Raw genomic sequence first — 17846 nt, 5'->3', positions numbered from 1 at the left:
GGAGTGTTCATCTTTCTCCTAGCTAACGACCCAATTCAACCATGGGGGTGTTCTCATTCACCGACGAGTATGCATCCTCGATCCCTCCGGCGAGATTGTTCAAGGCCCTGATCGTGGACTCTCATAACCTCATCCCCAAGCTCTGGCCCCACGCTATCAAGAGCATCGACATCCTCTGAGGCGACGGAGGGCCCGGAACCATCAAGCAGATCAACTTTGTTGAAGGTGATTGTGCATTTTCACTGTGCAGATGTTCGAGTGTGGTCTGATACGATCTCTTTTTGCTGTACGATAGGTAGTCAGTGAGAAGAAATGGAAGATAGAACATGACCTGTGTATGAAAGAATTGTAGATCCTGAACAATCAATGGAAATACCTCAGCTCTGATATTCTTCTTCAAAACTTCTGGTTCATCTTTTACATGACTTCAACTATTATCGAATACAGAAGTAGAAGAGAGAAATCTAAAGATGAATAGAGGAAAATCAGAAGTAGAAACAATAAAATAACACACTTAACTCTTCTCTCCTTCACTTATCCTTTTATACTCAACACTTGTTTAACAACTTCTGTTATAGAACTGTTACAAGTTACAACAGAATAACTAATATGAGAAACACATGCATTTCCTCTGGTTGTGCAGCTCCTTCAGTTAGCTTGATCAGCTTCTATGTTCCAGGTTTTGATGTCATGGATCGACAGCTCATCAGTTTAGCTCAAGATCGCCAGCTCATCTTCTTTCTACTTTGAGCTTCGTTTAGAAGTTTGTGACCTTCCTTTGCTTCAGCTTCCTCTCGCCTCAAGTAACTTCCTCTTGCCTTGCCTTAGTAACTTCCTCAGGTTCAGCTTTTCTACTATCACCAGCTTCTTCATTCATTTGTACTTTTAATGTATGTATCGCCAGCTCATCTTCTTTTCTACTTTGAGCTTCGTTTAGAAGTTTGTGACCTTCCTTTGCTTCAGCTTCCTCTGCCTCAGTAACTTCCTCTTGCCTTGCCTTAGTAACTTCCTCAGGTTCAGCTTTTCTACTATCACCAGCTTCTTCATTCATTTGTACTTTTAATGTCTGTTTTATTTCTTTAACATCCCCCCTCAAATTGGGAATGGATAGAGCACATATTCCCAATTTGATTCGCATATAAGAATGTGCTCTCCTTGACAGTGGTTTTGTAAAAATATCAGCTAATTGGCAATAACTTGGAATGTATATGACATGTAATGATCCTGAGGATACCTTTTCTGAACGAAGTGGAAGTCCACTTCAATATGTTTGGTTCAAGCGTGTAAGATAGGATTCAGAGTAAGAGAGATTGCTGATTTATTGTCACGGTACAGATGAATAGGAGGAGTAAGAGAACAACCTATATCTCGTAATACAAAACTGATCCAAGTGAGATCAACAGTGGTTGATGCAAGAGCACGGTATTCAGCTTCAATGGAGGATCTGCTCACTGTGGGCTGTTTCTTTGCTGCCCAGGATATAAGATTGGATCCAAGATATGTGCAGAAACCAGTTGTTGATCTTTTGGTTTCTGCACACCCTGCCTAGTCTGCATCTGAGTAACCATAGAGATGCATGGTACTTTGAGAATGAATGAATAAGCCAAGCTTTATAGTACCTTTTATATATCGCAAGACCCTTTTTAATTTGTTGAAGTCTGCAATTGTGGGTTGTTGCATTTTCTGGCAGAGTATATTTGTGGCATAAGTAATGTCTAGTTTGGTTAATGTGATGTATTGCAGACCTCCAACTAGGCTTCTGTACTTAGTAGGATTGTTCAAAGGTATAGAATCATTGATCAAAATATGTGGTTTTAATGAAAGAGGAGTTGAAATTGGTTTGGATTCTAGCATATGAGCTCGGGTGAGGAGGTCTAAGGCATATTTAGTTTGGCAAAGAAATAGAAAATCAGGGGTTCGTTTAGCTTCAATGCCAAGGAAATAGTGTAAGGAGCCTAGATCCTTCATATGAAAATGAATACTCAGAGAAGTAATGAGACTAGAAAGCATTTGAGAGGAGCTTCCAGTTAGAATGATATCATCTACATACGTAATAAGAGAATAGTTTCTGTTTGTATGCGGGATGAATAGGGAATGATCAGTGGAGCTGCAGAAAAATCCATATTCTAGCAGAAAGCTGCTAAACCTATCAAACCAGGCTCGAGGAGCTTGTCGAAGTCCATAAAGTGACTTTCGAAGAAGACAAACATGGTGAGGCTTTTGTGATTCTTTAAACCCTGGAGGGTGCTCCATATACACTGTTTCACTTAAGGTTCCATGTAAGAAAGCATTTTTGACATCTAATTGATGAATTTTCCACTGTTTCATCATAGCTACTGATAGGATTATTCGAATTGTTGCATGCTTCACTACAGGGCTGAAGGTTTCTGTGAAATCAAGACCTTCTTCTTGATGGAAGCCCTTAGCTACAAGTCTAGCTTTGAGTCTATCTAAGCTCCCATCAGGTGCAAGTTTTGTCTTAAACACCCATTTGCAACCAATTATATTCATGTGATCATTTCTAGGAACCAATTCCCAGGTTTTGTTTTGATATAAGGCATCCATTTCTTCTTTCATTGCTTGGTGCCATCCTCTGTCTGCTAAGGCAGACTTTACTGATTTTGGTTCAACAGGAAGCTGATACTCAACTAGACATGCATATTTAGGATTTGCTTTAACAATTCCAGATCGAAGTCTAGTCTGCATAGGATGAGTTGAAGAAGTACCTTGTATATTTCCTGTTTCAGAATTGATTTGTATTTGTCCTGTATTAGCATTTGATGTTGAAATAGGCTCTTGATTTGTAGGCATTTGTTCCTCAATGCTTGGAGATCTCTGATGAGATTCAATATCACTGGGAGCATTATTAACATCAATTTGCATCTCAGCATCAGGTACTATATGCATCTGTGATATATCTATAGGATTAACTGTACTGATCTCATTGTCCTACATTTCTGGAGTTATTTGAGTTAATCTGGTATGCTGCAAATATCCCCTCGATATATTGTCTTGTGACTGAGCCTGCTTAGTAGAGTTGGAAATAGAAGATAGTACTCCTCTTATCCACTGTTTGTATAGTTCAGATCCCTATTGATACTCAGAATTTACTGTATGAGTAAAAGGGAAGACTTTCTCATCAAATATTACATGTCTACTGATGTAGACTCTCCCATTAGTAGGCAAGAGACACATGTATCCTTTATGCTTCTCACTATATCTAAGAAAGATACATGTAAGAGATCTTGGATCAAATTTATGCTATGTGTAGTGCATGAGACATGGATAACAGGCTGATCCAAAAACTCGAAGATGAGAATAATCTAGTGTCTTATTGTAGAGCTTATAATGGGGTGAATGCATATGCAGTTTTGTTATAGGAAGGAGATTGATAACATAAACTGTTGTTTTGAATGCGTCTACCTAGTATCTCAGTGGTACTTTAGCATGATACATCATTGTTAGTCCCAATTCAATCACATGTCGATGTTTCCTCTCAGAGACACCATTTTGCTCCGGTGTATGAGGACAAGAGATATTCTGCTTAATTCCACACTTTTGTAGATAGTTCTAAAATTTATTACTTGTGAACTCTCCTCCTCCATCACTCTGGAAGACTTTGATCTTGTGATCAAGATGATTTTCTATAAATATTTGAAACATAATGAACACATCATAAACTTCTTACTTTTGTCTCATTGGATATATCCAGCTATATCGAGAAAAATCATCCACAAAAATGACATAGTAGGAGAATTTATGAACAAATTGAATTGGTAATGGTCCTCATACATCACAATGTATTCTTTCTAATGGAACATTAGAAATATGGTTTGAGAAAGGAAAAGATAGTGCTGAGCTCTTAGCAACTTGACAGCTGCTACATATATTCTGAGCTTTAGAACTATACTAAATGAGATGTTTCTGTAAAATCTTCACTGTTTTTAGATTGGTGTGAGCAAGTCTTTGATGCCAGACATCTTCTCCTACTTCCTGTTGAGTCTGGGTGAAGAAGACTTCTGCAACTTTAGGTTCCACCTAGTATAGCCCCTTGACCTTCCTTCCTAGCTTCACTATTGTATGATTGTAATTGTCCTTCATATATACCCCATGTTTATCAAAAATAAAAGAGCATGGATAATCATCTGTTAGTTTTGATATAGATAGAAGATTCTATTTTATTGCAAAAACTATTAATACATCATTCAGTGGTAATTTGCTATTTTATGTATTCAATATTCCATTACCAATGCATGAGATTGACAAATGAGATCCATCTCCTATCATGATAGTGTCATTACCACTATATGCATTGTAGTTTCGAATCATACTAGGTTCTAAGGTAATATGTGAAGTAGCCCTTGTGACTGGATACCATTCTGAACCATAGGGTTCTTCAATGTGCACAGCTGTCAATGCAGTTGGTATTTCATCTGCCTGGTACGAGTTATCAAATCTATACCAACATCTTAGTGCTGTATGACCTGATTTCTTACAGATCTGGCATTGCAGAGGGCCATTACTTATAGGCTTTGTAATCTATGTTTGTCTATCACCATTTGAACTTTGTGGTGGATAAGACCTAACACTTTGATACCTCTATGAAGGGTTTGAATATGGTCTAAATCCTTGTCCATAGTTAGACTAGTTATCCTTATTAACCTGACCTTGCTGAGTTGAATTCAGGTTATTCATTTTATTTTGTTGATTCATTCCTACTTCTGTAAAATTATTTCCATATTCCCTTCTATTGAGAGACTGACCTCTGCCATAGCTAAATCCCCCCCAAATATTTTCTCTTTGATTTCTGGGATTGACTTTCTGCAAACTTGTTCCAGTTCTTCTTTGCCCATAATAAGCCAAGTTAGTATTGTACTCGTTCACATAATATGTTTGCAATCTGGTTTCAAATCTCTCAAGTTGTGAGATAACCTCATCATACTCTGGCTGGGGTTCAAGGCAATACATGGTTGTCCTGAAGGTTTCATATTCATAAGCTAACCCTTCAAGTATGCCAAACATTCTGGTTATATCATCAACATGCTTTCCAATTGCATTTAATTGATCACATATGGTTTTGAATTCTCGAAGGTATTCACTTAATGATCTGTTTCTTTTCCTACAAGCCTGTAATTTTCCTCTTTAACTCAAATTCCTTTGTAGCAGACTTCTATGTAAATCTATTTATGAGAGCCTGCCATACTCCGAATGAGGTTTCTAAGCCAATTATCAGACTTAGAATATTTTTTGATACCACACCACTTATCCAGGATGATATAAGCTGATAAGTTTTTATCCAATCCAGGTGATCAGGATTCATCACTTTTCCTATCTCAGTCTGTATCATTTGAGTAGGAGGTAATGTTTCACCATTAATAAAACCAATCAGATCTTGGCTTTTCAGAAGTCTGTTGAATTGGGCTTGCCATAACAGGAAGTTTTCTTCATTCAACTTGATGGTGACGAAGTTAGCTATATTCACATGGATAGGAAAATGGTACTTATGCACTCTAGTTGCCATTCTTATATGTTTAGAGACTTTGAAGATTCGAAGAAACAATCCAGTAAACTTTGAAGGTAAGCTAACTAAGAAACAATAGGATCTTTATAATATCTTGCAGTAAAAACACATCAGATCTATCATTCCCAGGATTGTTGCTCTGGTACCATGAGAAGAAATGGAAGATAGAACATGACCTGTGTATGAAAGAATTGTAGATCCTGAACAATCAATGGAAATACCTCAGCTATGATATTCTTCTTCAAAACTTCTGGTTCATCTTTTACATGACTTTAACTATTATCGAATACAGAAGTAGAAGAGAGAAATCTAAAGATGAATAGAGGAAAATCAGAAGTAGAAACAATGAACTAACACACTTAACTCTTCTCTCCTTCACTTATCCTTTTATACCCAACACTTGTTTAACAACTTCTGTTATAGAACTGTTACAACAGAATAACTAATATGAGAAACACGTGCATTTCCTCTGGTTGTGCAGCTCCTTCAGTTAGCTTGATCAGCTTCCGTGTTCCAGGTTTTGATGTCATGGATCGCCAACTCATCAGTTCAGCTCAAGATCGCCAGCTCATCTTCTTTTCTATTTTGAGCTTCGTTTAGAAGTTTGCGACATTCCTCTGCTTCAGCTTCCTCTGCCTCAGTAACTTCCTCTTGCCTTGTCTTAGTAACTTCCTCAGGTTCAGCTTTTCTACTATCACCAGCTTCTTCATTCATTTGTACTTTTAATGTCTGTTTTATTTCTTTAACAGTCAGCTCGGCAGCATGAAGAACCGCGTGGACGAGCTGAACGAGGAGACGTTCGCGTACAAGCATACCATGATCGATCTTGAGGAGAGATTTGAATCCATTGCTTACGAAGTCAAGCTTGAGCCGACGCCTGATGGGGGGAGCAAGAACACAATGACCAGCACGTACTATGTCAAGGGCAACGTCAAGCTTGAAGAAGAAGATATCAAAGCCGGCAAAGAGAGAGCCTTGGGAATGTACAAGATCGCTGAAGCGTACCTCCTCCAAAACCCCAATGCTTATGTTTGAAACTTCAAGAGTGCTCTCTCAATGAATTTAGAGCAATCCCCTCAATAAGCACACATGATATATTGTGTTTTGTCTCAAAGTCGTAATGGGTTCTTTTCATTTCACGTGATCAGCACTAATCTTTGGACAGTAATAAAAGGACATGGTATTTATACAGTTGTGGTCACGAGTCACTGGAATATTGCTTTCTTCTATAAAATTGGCTAACATGAAAAATCAATTTCCTTTTCTCTATTTGACCCAACGTGGCCCAATTTGTTACCATAAACCTCAATCTTCCCCCTAATCAACTATGGACATATATAATAACATGAGACGATGCCGTAGCTCAAGGTCTCTTTGGAAAATAAAGAAAAAGAAGAAGAAAAATTCTCGAGATTTATGATTATGTGACTAGTTCTCTAACCTAAAATAAGTTTTCAAGAAGAACCTTATGGTGATATGGGTAATTTTGCCATCTCCTTCTAGTTTCCAGTATGGCAAGACCATGAAAAAGTCCTAATCGTCAAAAAAATTCTCTACAAAATCAATCAGGTTTTGTAAACGTACCAAATAGTCCTAATCGTGAGGAGCAAAATTAGCGAAATTCGAATTACGTCATTACCCAAGATCAATAAGCCGCCCCATGTAAAATTCTATCAAAAAATAGAGCCAAGCAATGAGCATATCAGATTCTCGACCTAGACAAGTATAGTAGAGACTAACGGTGATAATTTATAGAGGTGAGCATATTTGACCGTCCAATCAAGAATTGCTCACACCAGACCGATTGATTAGGTCTAGTTCCTGGAGGTATTGGTCCAATTTCGAGTTCAATTTTTTTGGTCTAGTTCTCGGTGGGGGAATCAAACCTGGATCGGACAAGACGATTTGGACCAACTCCATTTTAAAAAATATATTTTTTTGATTTCTTAAAAATAGCAATAAATCCTAAAATAGACTATTTTATTTTTTAAACACATGTATAAATTAAATTAAAACTAAAATTTTCATGGAATAAAAAAGTGGCCAGTTTCGTTAGATCGAAATCAATGGTATAATTTGGTTCTTGATTCTCAAAATTGGGAACTAGTCTTTCTCATCAGTCTCCCGATTCTACTTTGGAACTAAACCAAATTAGGAACCAATCACTCATAATAATTTATTAGACTTGAACTAGCTTGAACCTTGAGCTACAAACTCTTTTTCGAGTCGAGTAGACCCTAGCTCGAGTCCTATCAATTTGGGGCATGTAGCCACACACATTCTTTCGAGCCTACCTCAAATTGTCTTTGGGCCCATGTTTAGTGGATTTGGGCTTATAGCATGATAATTTGATAGGCTCGAACAAGCCCAAGCCTTGAGTTCCAGACCATTTTTCGACTCAAGCCAACCCAACCCTAGCTTGAGCCCCATCGAGTCGGGGACGTGTAGCCAGGCACGTTCTTCCGAGCCTCCCTAAAATTGCCTTCAGACCCATGTTTAGAGGATCTGGGCCAACAATTTCATATCTTGATTGGCTCGACCGAATCAAAAACATCATAAACTAATAAACTAATAAAGAGCAAACCATACATACATACGTACGTACGTGCATACATACATACAGATGAGCACCTGGCTTACCCTCTCAATTATTTGAATCCCTCTTTAAGTCGCTCCCTCTCTCCCTCGCCTCCTCGCCTCCTCGCCCTGCACAAAAAAACTCTCGAGCAGCGACATCGCCGCACGGCCGCCGTCCAGCCACCCCCGCCGCGCCTCGATTTCGCCCGCGCGAGCCGACCCGCGAGAGAGAGAGAGAGCGAGCCATGTCGCTGAGGCCCAGCGCGAGGGCGGAGGTCCGCCGGAACCGCTACAAGGTGGCGGTGGACGCCGACGAGGGGCGGCGGCGCCGGGAGGACAACCTGGTGGAGATCCGCAAGAGCAGGCGCGAGGAGAGCCTGCTCAAGAAGCGCCGCGAGGGGCTGCCGCTCGCCGCCCCTCCCCAATCGACCAACCTCGAGAAGGTATCGCCGCCGTGCTTTTCTTGTTCATTTTCCCCCGGGAAATCTTGTTGCTTTCTGCGGCGAGTGCGCGGTCGGGGCAAATTAGGGTTTGGCCGCGGCGATCGGTGGGTTCCTCGGATTTGAAATTTTCGAGTTTGATTGGTGTTGGGTATCGAGCGAGGGCGGCTCGGGTTGTTGGAAGCTGGGGTGATCTCGTTTCGGTTGTGTCAAGTGATGGCGGCTACACTGTTTTGCGTGAAGTTCGCTGCCGCCACCGTCGTGGTGTCCTACACGAAACGGCAGCGCGGCATGGTTGTCGGATGATGCATTAGCATTGCGTGATGTGGTTTTCTCGTGATTGTGGAGTGGCTTGGTTTGATTGAAGAATGGTGTTTTAGTGGGCTTATTTCGATGTTTTTGTCGCAGTTGGAGAGTCTTCCTTTGATGGTAGCCAAAGTCTGCTCTGCGGATGCGGCATTGCAGCTGGAAGCAACTACACAGTTCCGAAAAATTCTTTCGATAGGTATTGGCAAGTTGTGTCGGGACATCTCCCTGTTTGCTGCTTTGTATCTGGCTCTTGTTTACTTTTTCTTCTGTCCATTGCCATCTCTTAGTCCAGATTTTGTGCATTTGCGGTGGTCATTACTTGTGTTGCATCTGCACTGAGCCTGACATTGCTGCAAAATTGTAACTTTCAGAGAGAAACCCTCCGATCGAGGAAGTTATACAATCCGGTGTAGTTCCTCGCTTTGTAGAGTTTCTACTTAGGGAAGACTTCCCGCAGCTTCAGGTTTGAAACTGTTGATTAATTTAAAACTTTCTGTTGGTAATTTCTGTCTGGCATTTGAGTAGTGATTCCCTTTTCATATCTTAGTTTGAAGCTGCATGGGCTCTCACAAATGTCGCATCAGGGACCTCAGAGAACACCAAAGTTGTGATTGATCACGGGGCAGTTCCTATCTTTGTGAAGCTGCTTGCCTCACCTAGTGATGATGTCCGTGAACAGGTATTGTCTGATATGGTTTCTCGACCTTGAAAATTGTATGTTGGAAAAGTCTTATCTTGGAGATATTATATCTGTGGACTTAAGTTTTCTTTTACTTTGGTACATTACAGGCTGTGTGGGCATTGGGAAATGTTGCTGGCGACTCGCCCAAATGCCGTGATTTAGTTTTGGGTCATGGAGCTTTGATGCATCTTCTGGCTCAATTAAATGAAAATGCAAAGCTCTCGATGCTGAGAAATGCCACATGGACCTTATCCAATTTCTGCAGAGGCAAGCCACAGCCTTCATTCGAGCTGGTTAAGCCAGGGCTTCCATCTTTGGAGCGTCTCATTCATTCAAATGATGAAGAAGTTTTGACAGATGCCTGTTGGGCACTTTCTTATCTTTCTGATGGTACAAATGACAAAATACAGTCTGTTATTGAAGCAGGTGTCTGCCCTCGGCTAATTGAGCTTCTGCTGTAAGTATTTAATTGATAAACTAATCAACAATAGCTCCTTGTCATGTCATGCTAATTTATTTATTTATTCCACAGTCATCCTTCTCCTTCAGTGCTGATTCCTGCCCTTCGCACAGTTGGAAACATTGTCACTGGAGATGATATCCAAACTCAGGTTCAATTGGCATTTTTTTTTCTACACTCTCTGTGAGATAATATAGCTCAACTAGATGGTTTGAGAGTACCTATCTTTTAATTACTCATGGACTTTTCATAGACAAATTCAGTGTTCTAGAATGTATTCTAGTTTGTATTTTGTCAAAGCTGCTTAGCTCACGCATGATGCTATAGGATGTAGTTAAGGCAAGAATTCTCCCTGTTAAGGTAATAATAATAGTTTGTGAAACCAATTTTGTAAGTACTAAGTTTTTCTTTTTGTGTCCTTTTGTTCTCTTGAAGAATTGCCTCATTAGTTGAGGACATATCCCTGTCATGTTAGTACAGGTACACAAAGTCAAAATGCTTTCATGATGCGATGCTAATGTGAGTGTTTTTACCAGTGCATTATTAATAATGGTGTGCTTCCATGCCTTCTGAGTCTGTTGGCCCACAATCACAAAAAGAGCATCAAGAAGGAAGCATGCTGGACGATCTCGAATGTCACAGCTGGAAATAGTGAACAGATTCAGGTATGGGTTATTTCAGTAGTTTCATAGGAAAAGCAATTGTGCAGTGTGATGCTACAGATCTCAATGTCTTGAATGTTGTTTAATGTCTCGTGAAGTGTTTCCAAAATAACGTGCTTGGGTGGTAGAAAAGATAATGAAGTGTGTGTGCATTGTCCTCTATAAGTACATGAGTTTCCTGGTCATATGCTTAATCGAAGGAATCATTAAGAATTTATGACCTAGCTAACGTAGAAAGCTACTTTAAGAAGGAAGTTGCGTTGATTGCCTGATGACTTGATGTAGGCTGTCATAGAAGCTGGTCTTATTGGCCCCCTTCTCAATCTACTTCAAAATGCTGAGTTTGATATAAAGAAAGAGGCTGCTTGGGCAATATCAAATGCTACATCTGGCGGTTCCCATGACCAAATCAAGTATGTATTTTCTAACTGTTATCTTGAGTCCCTTGTTTCTTTTTGCTTTCATGAATTATATAATGCTTATTTCCCCTTCTCTGTGGTAGGTATATAGTGAGTCAAGGATGTATCAAGCCACTATGTGATCTGCTTGTGTGCCCTGATCCAAGGATTGTAACTGTTTGCTTAGAAGCTCTAGAGAATATTCTGAAGATTGGGCAAGCAGAGAAGGAATGCGGCAATACTGGGGATAATGTCTACGCCCGGATGATAGATGATGCCGAGGGGCTGGAGAAGATTGAGAATCTTCAGAGTCATGACAACAATGAGATCTACGAGAAGGCAGTGAAGATTCTCGAGACATATTGGGTGGAGGAGGAGGATGAGATAGTACCCCCAGGTGATAATACACAACCGGGCTTCAACTTCGGAGGCAACGGACTACCTCCATCTGATGGATTCAACTTTAATTGAAGGTAAAAGTTAAAGTACATGACATACACTTTTTGCTTTTTGGCCGATGAGCGCAATGCACTTTTAGAAAAAGCTAGTGTGGACTGCCGGCTATCTATAGGATAGTCTCTAATAAGTAAGCACTCTAAGCTGATCAAACCGGAGGTTCAGGGAACTTTGGTTCTTTGTCTTGGAAGATGCTGACGAATATCTTGTGATTGCAGGGATTTAACGTTGGGGCAATTGATAATCACATTGGGGGCGCTATTGAAGTCAGAACAGCTTGGGATGTCTGGTTGCACTGTCAGTCAGTTTGGAGTCTGTTGAGGTCAAAGGGGTGTCTGAGCACGTCTATCTGAGCTACGTTGTCCCAAACAAGCAGGGTATGGACTTGACCTTCATGCCCTCGTTCAATGATCGTGTTGTCGAGATTTTGAGTGTCTCAAGAGGTTCATTTTTTAGGGTGGTCGCCTGAATGTCCATCATCTATCCATTCCGAGTCAGTTTACCATTGCTAGTCTTTTCTAGATTTGAGAAGTTTTTGGCTGGTCGTTGCACCTTTGTTGAACGCAAACATCTGAAAGCCTCATTCCTGATGTACTACAGTTAGAAAGGCAAATCCATGAGTTTTTGTATTTCAGCCTTATCACATGCATTCTATGTCAACTGCAGTCACTTTAATATGAAAGAAGAGTAAGAAAAGGTAAGTTTCGTCTTTCTTTCAATCCGAAATAGAAACCACGCATGAGCATCGAAGCAAATTGCCTATAAATATTATCCAGTTTGCTCCCGAATGACGCATTAGCATATCGTTTGGTTTGTATTTCACCTCTATTTGCTGCTGCTCGCTCGCAAAGACATATCCTTTTCTATTGTAACATTTTGAAACCGGATGAGTCTATGGTCTTCACTAGACACCTCCTAGATTGTTCTCCGCCGGATCAAAAAACAAAAGCCATAACTGTCCAGGTTGAGATTTGTTGCATTCGATCCAATGGTGAAAAATTCCAAAGGCACGGTACCTCTTGAGGATTACAGAATCATCCGTCGGAATGTGCACGCAAAATATCTATCGTTGTGGAGATATGACTATAGTAAGTCCCAACAAAATAAAGCGTCGAGAATACACATCACAACAGACCCTACTTGTCTGTTATTAACTAATGACATGCGTGCGAGTAGTCCGTGCGCATGTAAGACGCCGCATGCAGACGTGCAGAGTCTGAAAGTTTCCTCTTAATGGCAACCTCCAACGACTCTGGAAGTTGTCCATTCATTTGCATTACGTAACATACCTGTCTATAAGGACATTATCCTACTCTACTACTCTACTAACCATATCCCATAGTTATCTCTCTGTCTCTCTGTCTCTCTCTCTCTCTCTCCATTCTTCCATTAAAAGGCGCTATTCACAGACTCGATTCTTGTACAATATAAACCACATTGGAAGGAAGAAGAAAGACGCATGCCCACAATGAGAAGCAGCACAGAAGATCAAGAAACATCCTCCTGCTCTTGGTGGAGATCAGCCCGAGAATTCAAGGACAATGATCACCGTCTCGGCTCTCCCCTCGCTGACCTCTCCAACCTGACCCCAAGGCTCAAAGTTCTCAGAGAGATGGAGAGACTCGCGTTGATTGCTCCTGAAGGACTGAATGAGCTTCGACACAAGCTCGTTGCCTACCGCTCCGGTGACTTCTGGCTGCTGGTGGGAGGGGTGAAGAGGGAGGACATGGTGATCCCACCAATCATGACGGTGGTGCTGGTGGGGCTGAGCGGTTCGGGGAAGAGCTCGCTCGTGAACTTGATGTACAGTGTTCTTGGCCGATCCGGACTCATCCCTTTTTCTCAAACATCTAGTAAGCATCCGTCTATTAACCGATCGTGAGAAACCTTTCACACAGCATTTCGGTTGTAGGGAGTAGCTTATGTTACAAGTATTATGCAGTCAACGATGGTCATGTGCAATACTCTTACTGTTGAATCTAAAAGGTTAAGGGGGACTAGAACTAAACTTTGTCCGGGTCAATTAGATAAAACCAGCCATTTTAATTGACCTCTTTTTCGATGACTAAATCATACCTTACTTATTTTCGCTCAGTTTTGTGAAGGATTTCTGTTAAAATTTAGTGTCCCTGCAATTGGGAACAGCTTCGGAATAGAAAATGCAGAATTTAGTGAACTTACCTGTATGTTGGCTGTGGAAATTATCTGTCATCGGTAGGGTCTAACTGACGACACAAGCGCTAAATACAGGCCTGAATTCTAGAGATGGAAACCTTAATTCAACACTTGCAGAATTTATTTTTGGATTGGTGAAGTTTCAAACCGAAATGTTTCAGTTGAGGAAAAGTCTTTACTGATAATTAACAGTATGGAAAATTGCCATTGTCAAGAGAAAGGTGGTTTCTTAACAAAAACTGGACCTTGTTGAACAAAGGTAGCTCTATTAATGGGAGACGACAGTATGTTAAGCAATCATTTTGCTTTCATTATGATATTTAATCTACTGAAAAGGGGAAGAACCGACCGGAAAAAAGGTATATCTGATAATGAGAAACTTCATTGAGCCAACAACGAATTGCTGGATTGGGTGATTGAGCAGATGAATCATCAAGATACACAACAATGTACCTGGAGGAGCACAACGTGCTGAGATCGCTACGAAGTGGGTTCTGCATCTATGACACGAGGGGCCTAGACGTGAACCAGATGAAGGAGGGACTTGACGAGGTCTCAGAGTGGATGAACAACGGAGTTAGGCATTACCAGCTCTGCTTGAGACCGGGTGACGATGTCTTCAGGAGAGAGGCCCTGATCACTCCAATGATGGGCAACGCAAGATTCGGGACGAGGCAAGTGAACTGTGCACTTGTGGTGGCTAACATGGCACAGATTTGCAATGGCGTCCAGTCTGGTGATTTGAAGCCCTTGGAGGCCACCAAGGACCTCTTTCATTGCCCTGCTCTGAGAAAATCGAGTACAAACTTTGTCACAGACCCAACTACTTATCATTTAACTGCAACATCTCTCGAGTTTGATGCTTGATTTTGATGCATAAATGTTGGTGTATGTTAATATTTGGCAAAATTCATGTCTAAGTGCAGGTGAGAGCCCTATTCTGATCTTAACACATGGGGATGAGCTTTCACCAGAAGAGAGAATCATAGGCAGGCTCAAGATTTCCGAGTATTTAGGAGTGGCCGAGACGACCGGCCTTTATGACATCCCGTGTTTGACCGAGCAGGGCATATTGCCCGAGGAGTCGGACCCGGTCACGGCCTATGCATTGGCCGAAGCAGTTTATCGGGCGCTGTTGCAGGCGGATCGGGCCCACCTGCCGAAGAAGAAGCTCAGGGACCGGGTTTCGCTGGTCCTCTCCTGGCTCATGTGCTCCATTGGCTCATTCTTTGCTTTGCTTGCTTATCTCTTCTCAAAACTGGGCCGGAACAATAAGCTGAAGATATGAGAGGCTTGGCGTGCTTGTTAGTGTACTCTTTCACTGTGCAAAGTTATTGAATTAATCGGGCTTACGACTGGCCAGACAGACCCTGTTCATGTCATGTAACATCGCCTCTTAGATTGTTTCATAAGTCATGGTGATGATAACTTAAAGTGGGGTTAAGTTTGAAACAAGTGAAGAGCATTGCTCTTGATTAAGCTAGAGTTAACTTCATCTTGGGATGGATTTAACCTGAAAGAAAGAGGCGATCCAATTCATCAATCTGATGTTTGTGGCCTGGATGGACCTTATGGCATCTGTTGGCCAATCCTATGGTACTGACTCGGCCCATTATATTCGCTTTCGATGTTAAATTCAAGCTCACCTGCCCATCTGTATGGAAACTAGATAGTCCAAGAAACTGAAATCCGTGGAAAGTGATGCAATCTATGTGCGTTTTGAAACGAGGGGTGTAGTAATACAGGCTACACTGAGATTTAATCAATAAATAAATCAAATAGAGTAGAGTAGGCTTGAGAATAGCTGGTCTATTTATACATAGAGTCTATGAACTGGCCTGTGAACATAGAAATATATTAGTAAATGCATTGATCTCCGTGTAGCGCATAGGAAAACCAAATTTTTGTTCGACAATGTTTGGCCACACCCAACTTCTTTTTCTAATGGGCTTCGTTTTCTTCTTGAGACTGCGCCTCTCGTAGACTCTATTTTCCTCTTTTTGCACACGTGCGAGAGCCGGATCTCAAATGTTTCTAAAAGGGTTTTTTTTTTTTTTTTCCCCGTCTAAAGCAGTAGAGATCGTGCCCTAGGAAAAGTGCTTCGGCCTTAGAGCAATCCGACCAATGCACGACACGGATGCCATGCATGTCACATCCTGATTGGAGAATCCTTTCTACCAAGGTTGGTAATGTAAGTTGACTTGAATTTTACTGTTATGGAATGGTTGAACATCGCTTTATTGATGAGGGCTTTAATGGTGACAAATTTTGCTCTTGTGCCATGCCTAAGGAGTTTTGTTGTTCGATTTAGAAGTTTTCTCATGCATCTTTTACAGAGTTTCCTAGCTTTTAACAAACAAAAGTGTGGAGAGAGAGAGAGAGATTCCATATAGAGCCTTATGAACCAAGAGTTAAGTTAGCATTCTACAATGTATTAATAATTCGTGGTTAGAGTTATGAATTGAATTGACATAATAACACTTACACGGTAAGGTATAATTAGAAATGATTTCTCTCAACTTTCCTCTTTTTACCCTTTCGTTGGTGTGCATCATTTCCCACAAGTTGCAGTGCCCTAGCCTCATTATTGTCAATGTGAAATTCTCATATCTCGAAGCACCATCTTAGTCATTGTCTTGATTGCCGTCACTGAGAGAAAGAGAGAGTGTGGTATCTTGGTTACATTGTGGTGTGGTGGTGGCAATGCAAAGGTGATGCGACTTATGGTGGCGATAGGTGGCCACAAAGGGTGTTTAGTGTGTATGTATGAGAGAGATCAATAATGTGGGTGTGGTGTGATTGGTAGGATGCTAATTTTTTTTTAAGTTAAAATATAAAAAAATTTCAATCAGTATATTCTTGACACATTTACCCTAAATTAATTTTCATATCACAAAAAATCCAAAACTAGTACACCAATGTCACATTTAGACAATATAATTTTCACGTCCTAAAGAAATATAACTTTTAATAGATTTTCAAAACTTGAGGAAGTTCTTAAGACAAAATTAGCTTATTTTAACATATTTCCCAATCTAAGTTTTTGGTGATTTAGGATTTTTAGCAACATAAAAATTGGTTTATGTAAATGTGGTACAAATATACTTATCTGAGATTTTTTGTGGTGTGAAAATTAGTTTGGGATAAACGTGACACGACTGCCCTAGTTTGTGGTTTTTGGGACGCAAAAATTAATTTTGAATAAATGCAACATGAGTAAACCAGTTATGATTTTTTTGTCGTATTAACCTAATTTTTTTTATTGTGTAATAAGTGATTTTTAGTTTATTTTCACGTGTGAGTGACAAAAAGAAATTGCAAATGCTCACCTGTTCATCATCAAGTGACAACTTTAACTTTAACCTAGTTGCAATTTAACCCAACTCGTACATCACTGAACCACTCTACATGTACACTAGAGGGAGATTAGAGGAGAATAAGAAATTTGATGTAACCAATCAATTACTTAATTATGCAAGGCATAAAGGAGGATTTTCCATACTAGGAAGGCAATTGAGTCACGTATTACAAAATCCGGCAAATTTGCATATTGTGGCGAGTCAACATTGGATTAAACTTTTCTATCGGTTGGTTTCTTCAAATATCCTCATCACGTGACATGATTGTGACTTGAAATGCATCCTCAAGAGAGACTTTGCCTAGCTGTCGAAGAGAAAGAGAGAGCAAAAAAAGAGCATGTGAACTCTGTAAAGACATAGTAATAAATGTCGTAAGATCATGTGGTCCTTTGGTTTTGTCTGATCTTAAAGACAAACCAAAAGATCTAACGAGCTTTCACTTTCCCTCTCTGCCTCATAGGATCTGGCAGAAACTGTCTCACCGTGGCATCTTTTCTTCAATCCACACAATCAACTTGTCGCCTGCACCACACAGCCTCCCGGGGACACACTTCTCCATTCACCTTTTTTTTTCTTTTTTTATGATCATGGAAAATAAGGTCATTAGCAACCGTCTCTTTTTTACCCTATCATTAAGGATCTTCTATTGTTGCCTAATACGAAGTAATAGCCTCCACTAAATCATATCAAATTCCCTCCACTAAATCATCTCAAATTCATTAACCCCGCGTGACTCTTGATTTTTCTCAAGTTCATTAATCATTCGATGGAAGCTATGTTGGGCAAGAAAGATGCATAAATTCACTT

At 40.4% G+C, this 17846-nt stretch overlaps 2 protein-coding genes and 1 long non-coding RNA gene across 3 annotated transcripts; all 3 read left to right on the top strand.

Annotated features, from left to right (window-relative positions):
• The first annotated feature begins 4373 nt into the window (after nt 1–4373).
• LOC104417539 lies at nt 4374–6640 on the top strand. Its single transcript, XR_005545249.1, has 3 exons — nt 4374–5358; nt 6039–6161; nt 6271–6640. It is a non-coding gene; the product is annotated as an uncharacterized LOC104417539 (long non-coding RNA).
• A 1542-nt stretch (nt 6641–8182) lies between these two features.
• LOC104415217 (importin subunit alpha-2) lies at nt 8183–12201 on the top strand. The gene is made up of 10 exons (XM_010026468.3): nt 8183–8541; nt 8947–9043; nt 9219–9310; nt 9395–9526; nt 9637–9986; nt 10062–10140; nt 10526–10654; nt 10937–11064; nt 11154–11522; nt 11724–12201. The coding sequence occupies exons 1-9, from the start codon at nt 8344–8346 to the stop codon at nt 11518–11520; spliced, it is 1572 nt and encodes a 523-aa protein (XP_010024770.1). The 5' UTR covers nt 8183–8343; the 3' UTR covers nt 11521–11522; nt 11724–12201.
• Nucleotides 12202–13008: 807 nt separating this feature from the next.
• LOC104417538 lies at nt 13009–15233 on the top strand. Its single transcript, XM_039298792.1, has 2 exons — nt 13009–14479; nt 14607–15233. The coding sequence occupies exons 1-2, from the start codon at nt 14128–14130 to the stop codon at nt 14966–14968; spliced, it is 714 nt and encodes a 237-aa protein (XP_039154726.1). The 5' UTR covers nt 13009–14127; the 3' UTR covers nt 14969–15233.
• Nucleotides 15234–17846: the final 2613 nt, after the last annotated feature.

Source organism: Eucalyptus grandis, chromosome 8 (assembly GCF_016545825.1).
Source record: "Eucalyptus grandis isolate ANBG69807.140 chromosome 8, ASM1654582v1, whole genome shotgun sequence".
In the NCBI taxonomy this organism is placed as follows: Eukaryota; Viridiplantae; Streptophyta; class Magnoliopsida; order Myrtales; family Myrtaceae; genus Eucalyptus; species Eucalyptus grandis.
Note: the sequence above shows the minus strand (reverse complement) of the source record. Positions and strands in the feature narration are given on the sequence as shown.

Excerpts from the sequence above, each read along its gene's own strand:
- LOC104417538 (XM_039298792.1), top strand. The coding sequence starts at position 14,128 with ATGTACCTGGAGGAGCACAACGTGCTGAGATCGCTACGAAGTGGGTTC. Across the intron at positions 14,480-14,606 it reads CCCTGCTCTGAGAAAATCGA|GTGAGAGCCCTATTCTGATC; the intron begins GTACAAACTTTG and ends GTCTAAGTGCAG.
- LOC104415217 (XM_010026468.3), top strand. The coding sequence starts at position 8,344 with ATGTCGCTGAGGCCCAGCGCGAGGGCGGAGGTCCGCCGGAACCGCTAC. Across the intron at positions 8,542-8,946 it reads AATCGACCAACCTCGAGAAG|TTGGAGAGTCTTCCTTTGAT; the intron begins GTATCGCCGCCG and ends TTTTTGTCGCAG. Across the intron at positions 10,655-10,936 it reads GAAATAGTGAACAGATTCAG|GCTGTCATAGAAGCTGGTCT; the intron begins GTATGGGTTATT and ends GACTTGATGTAG.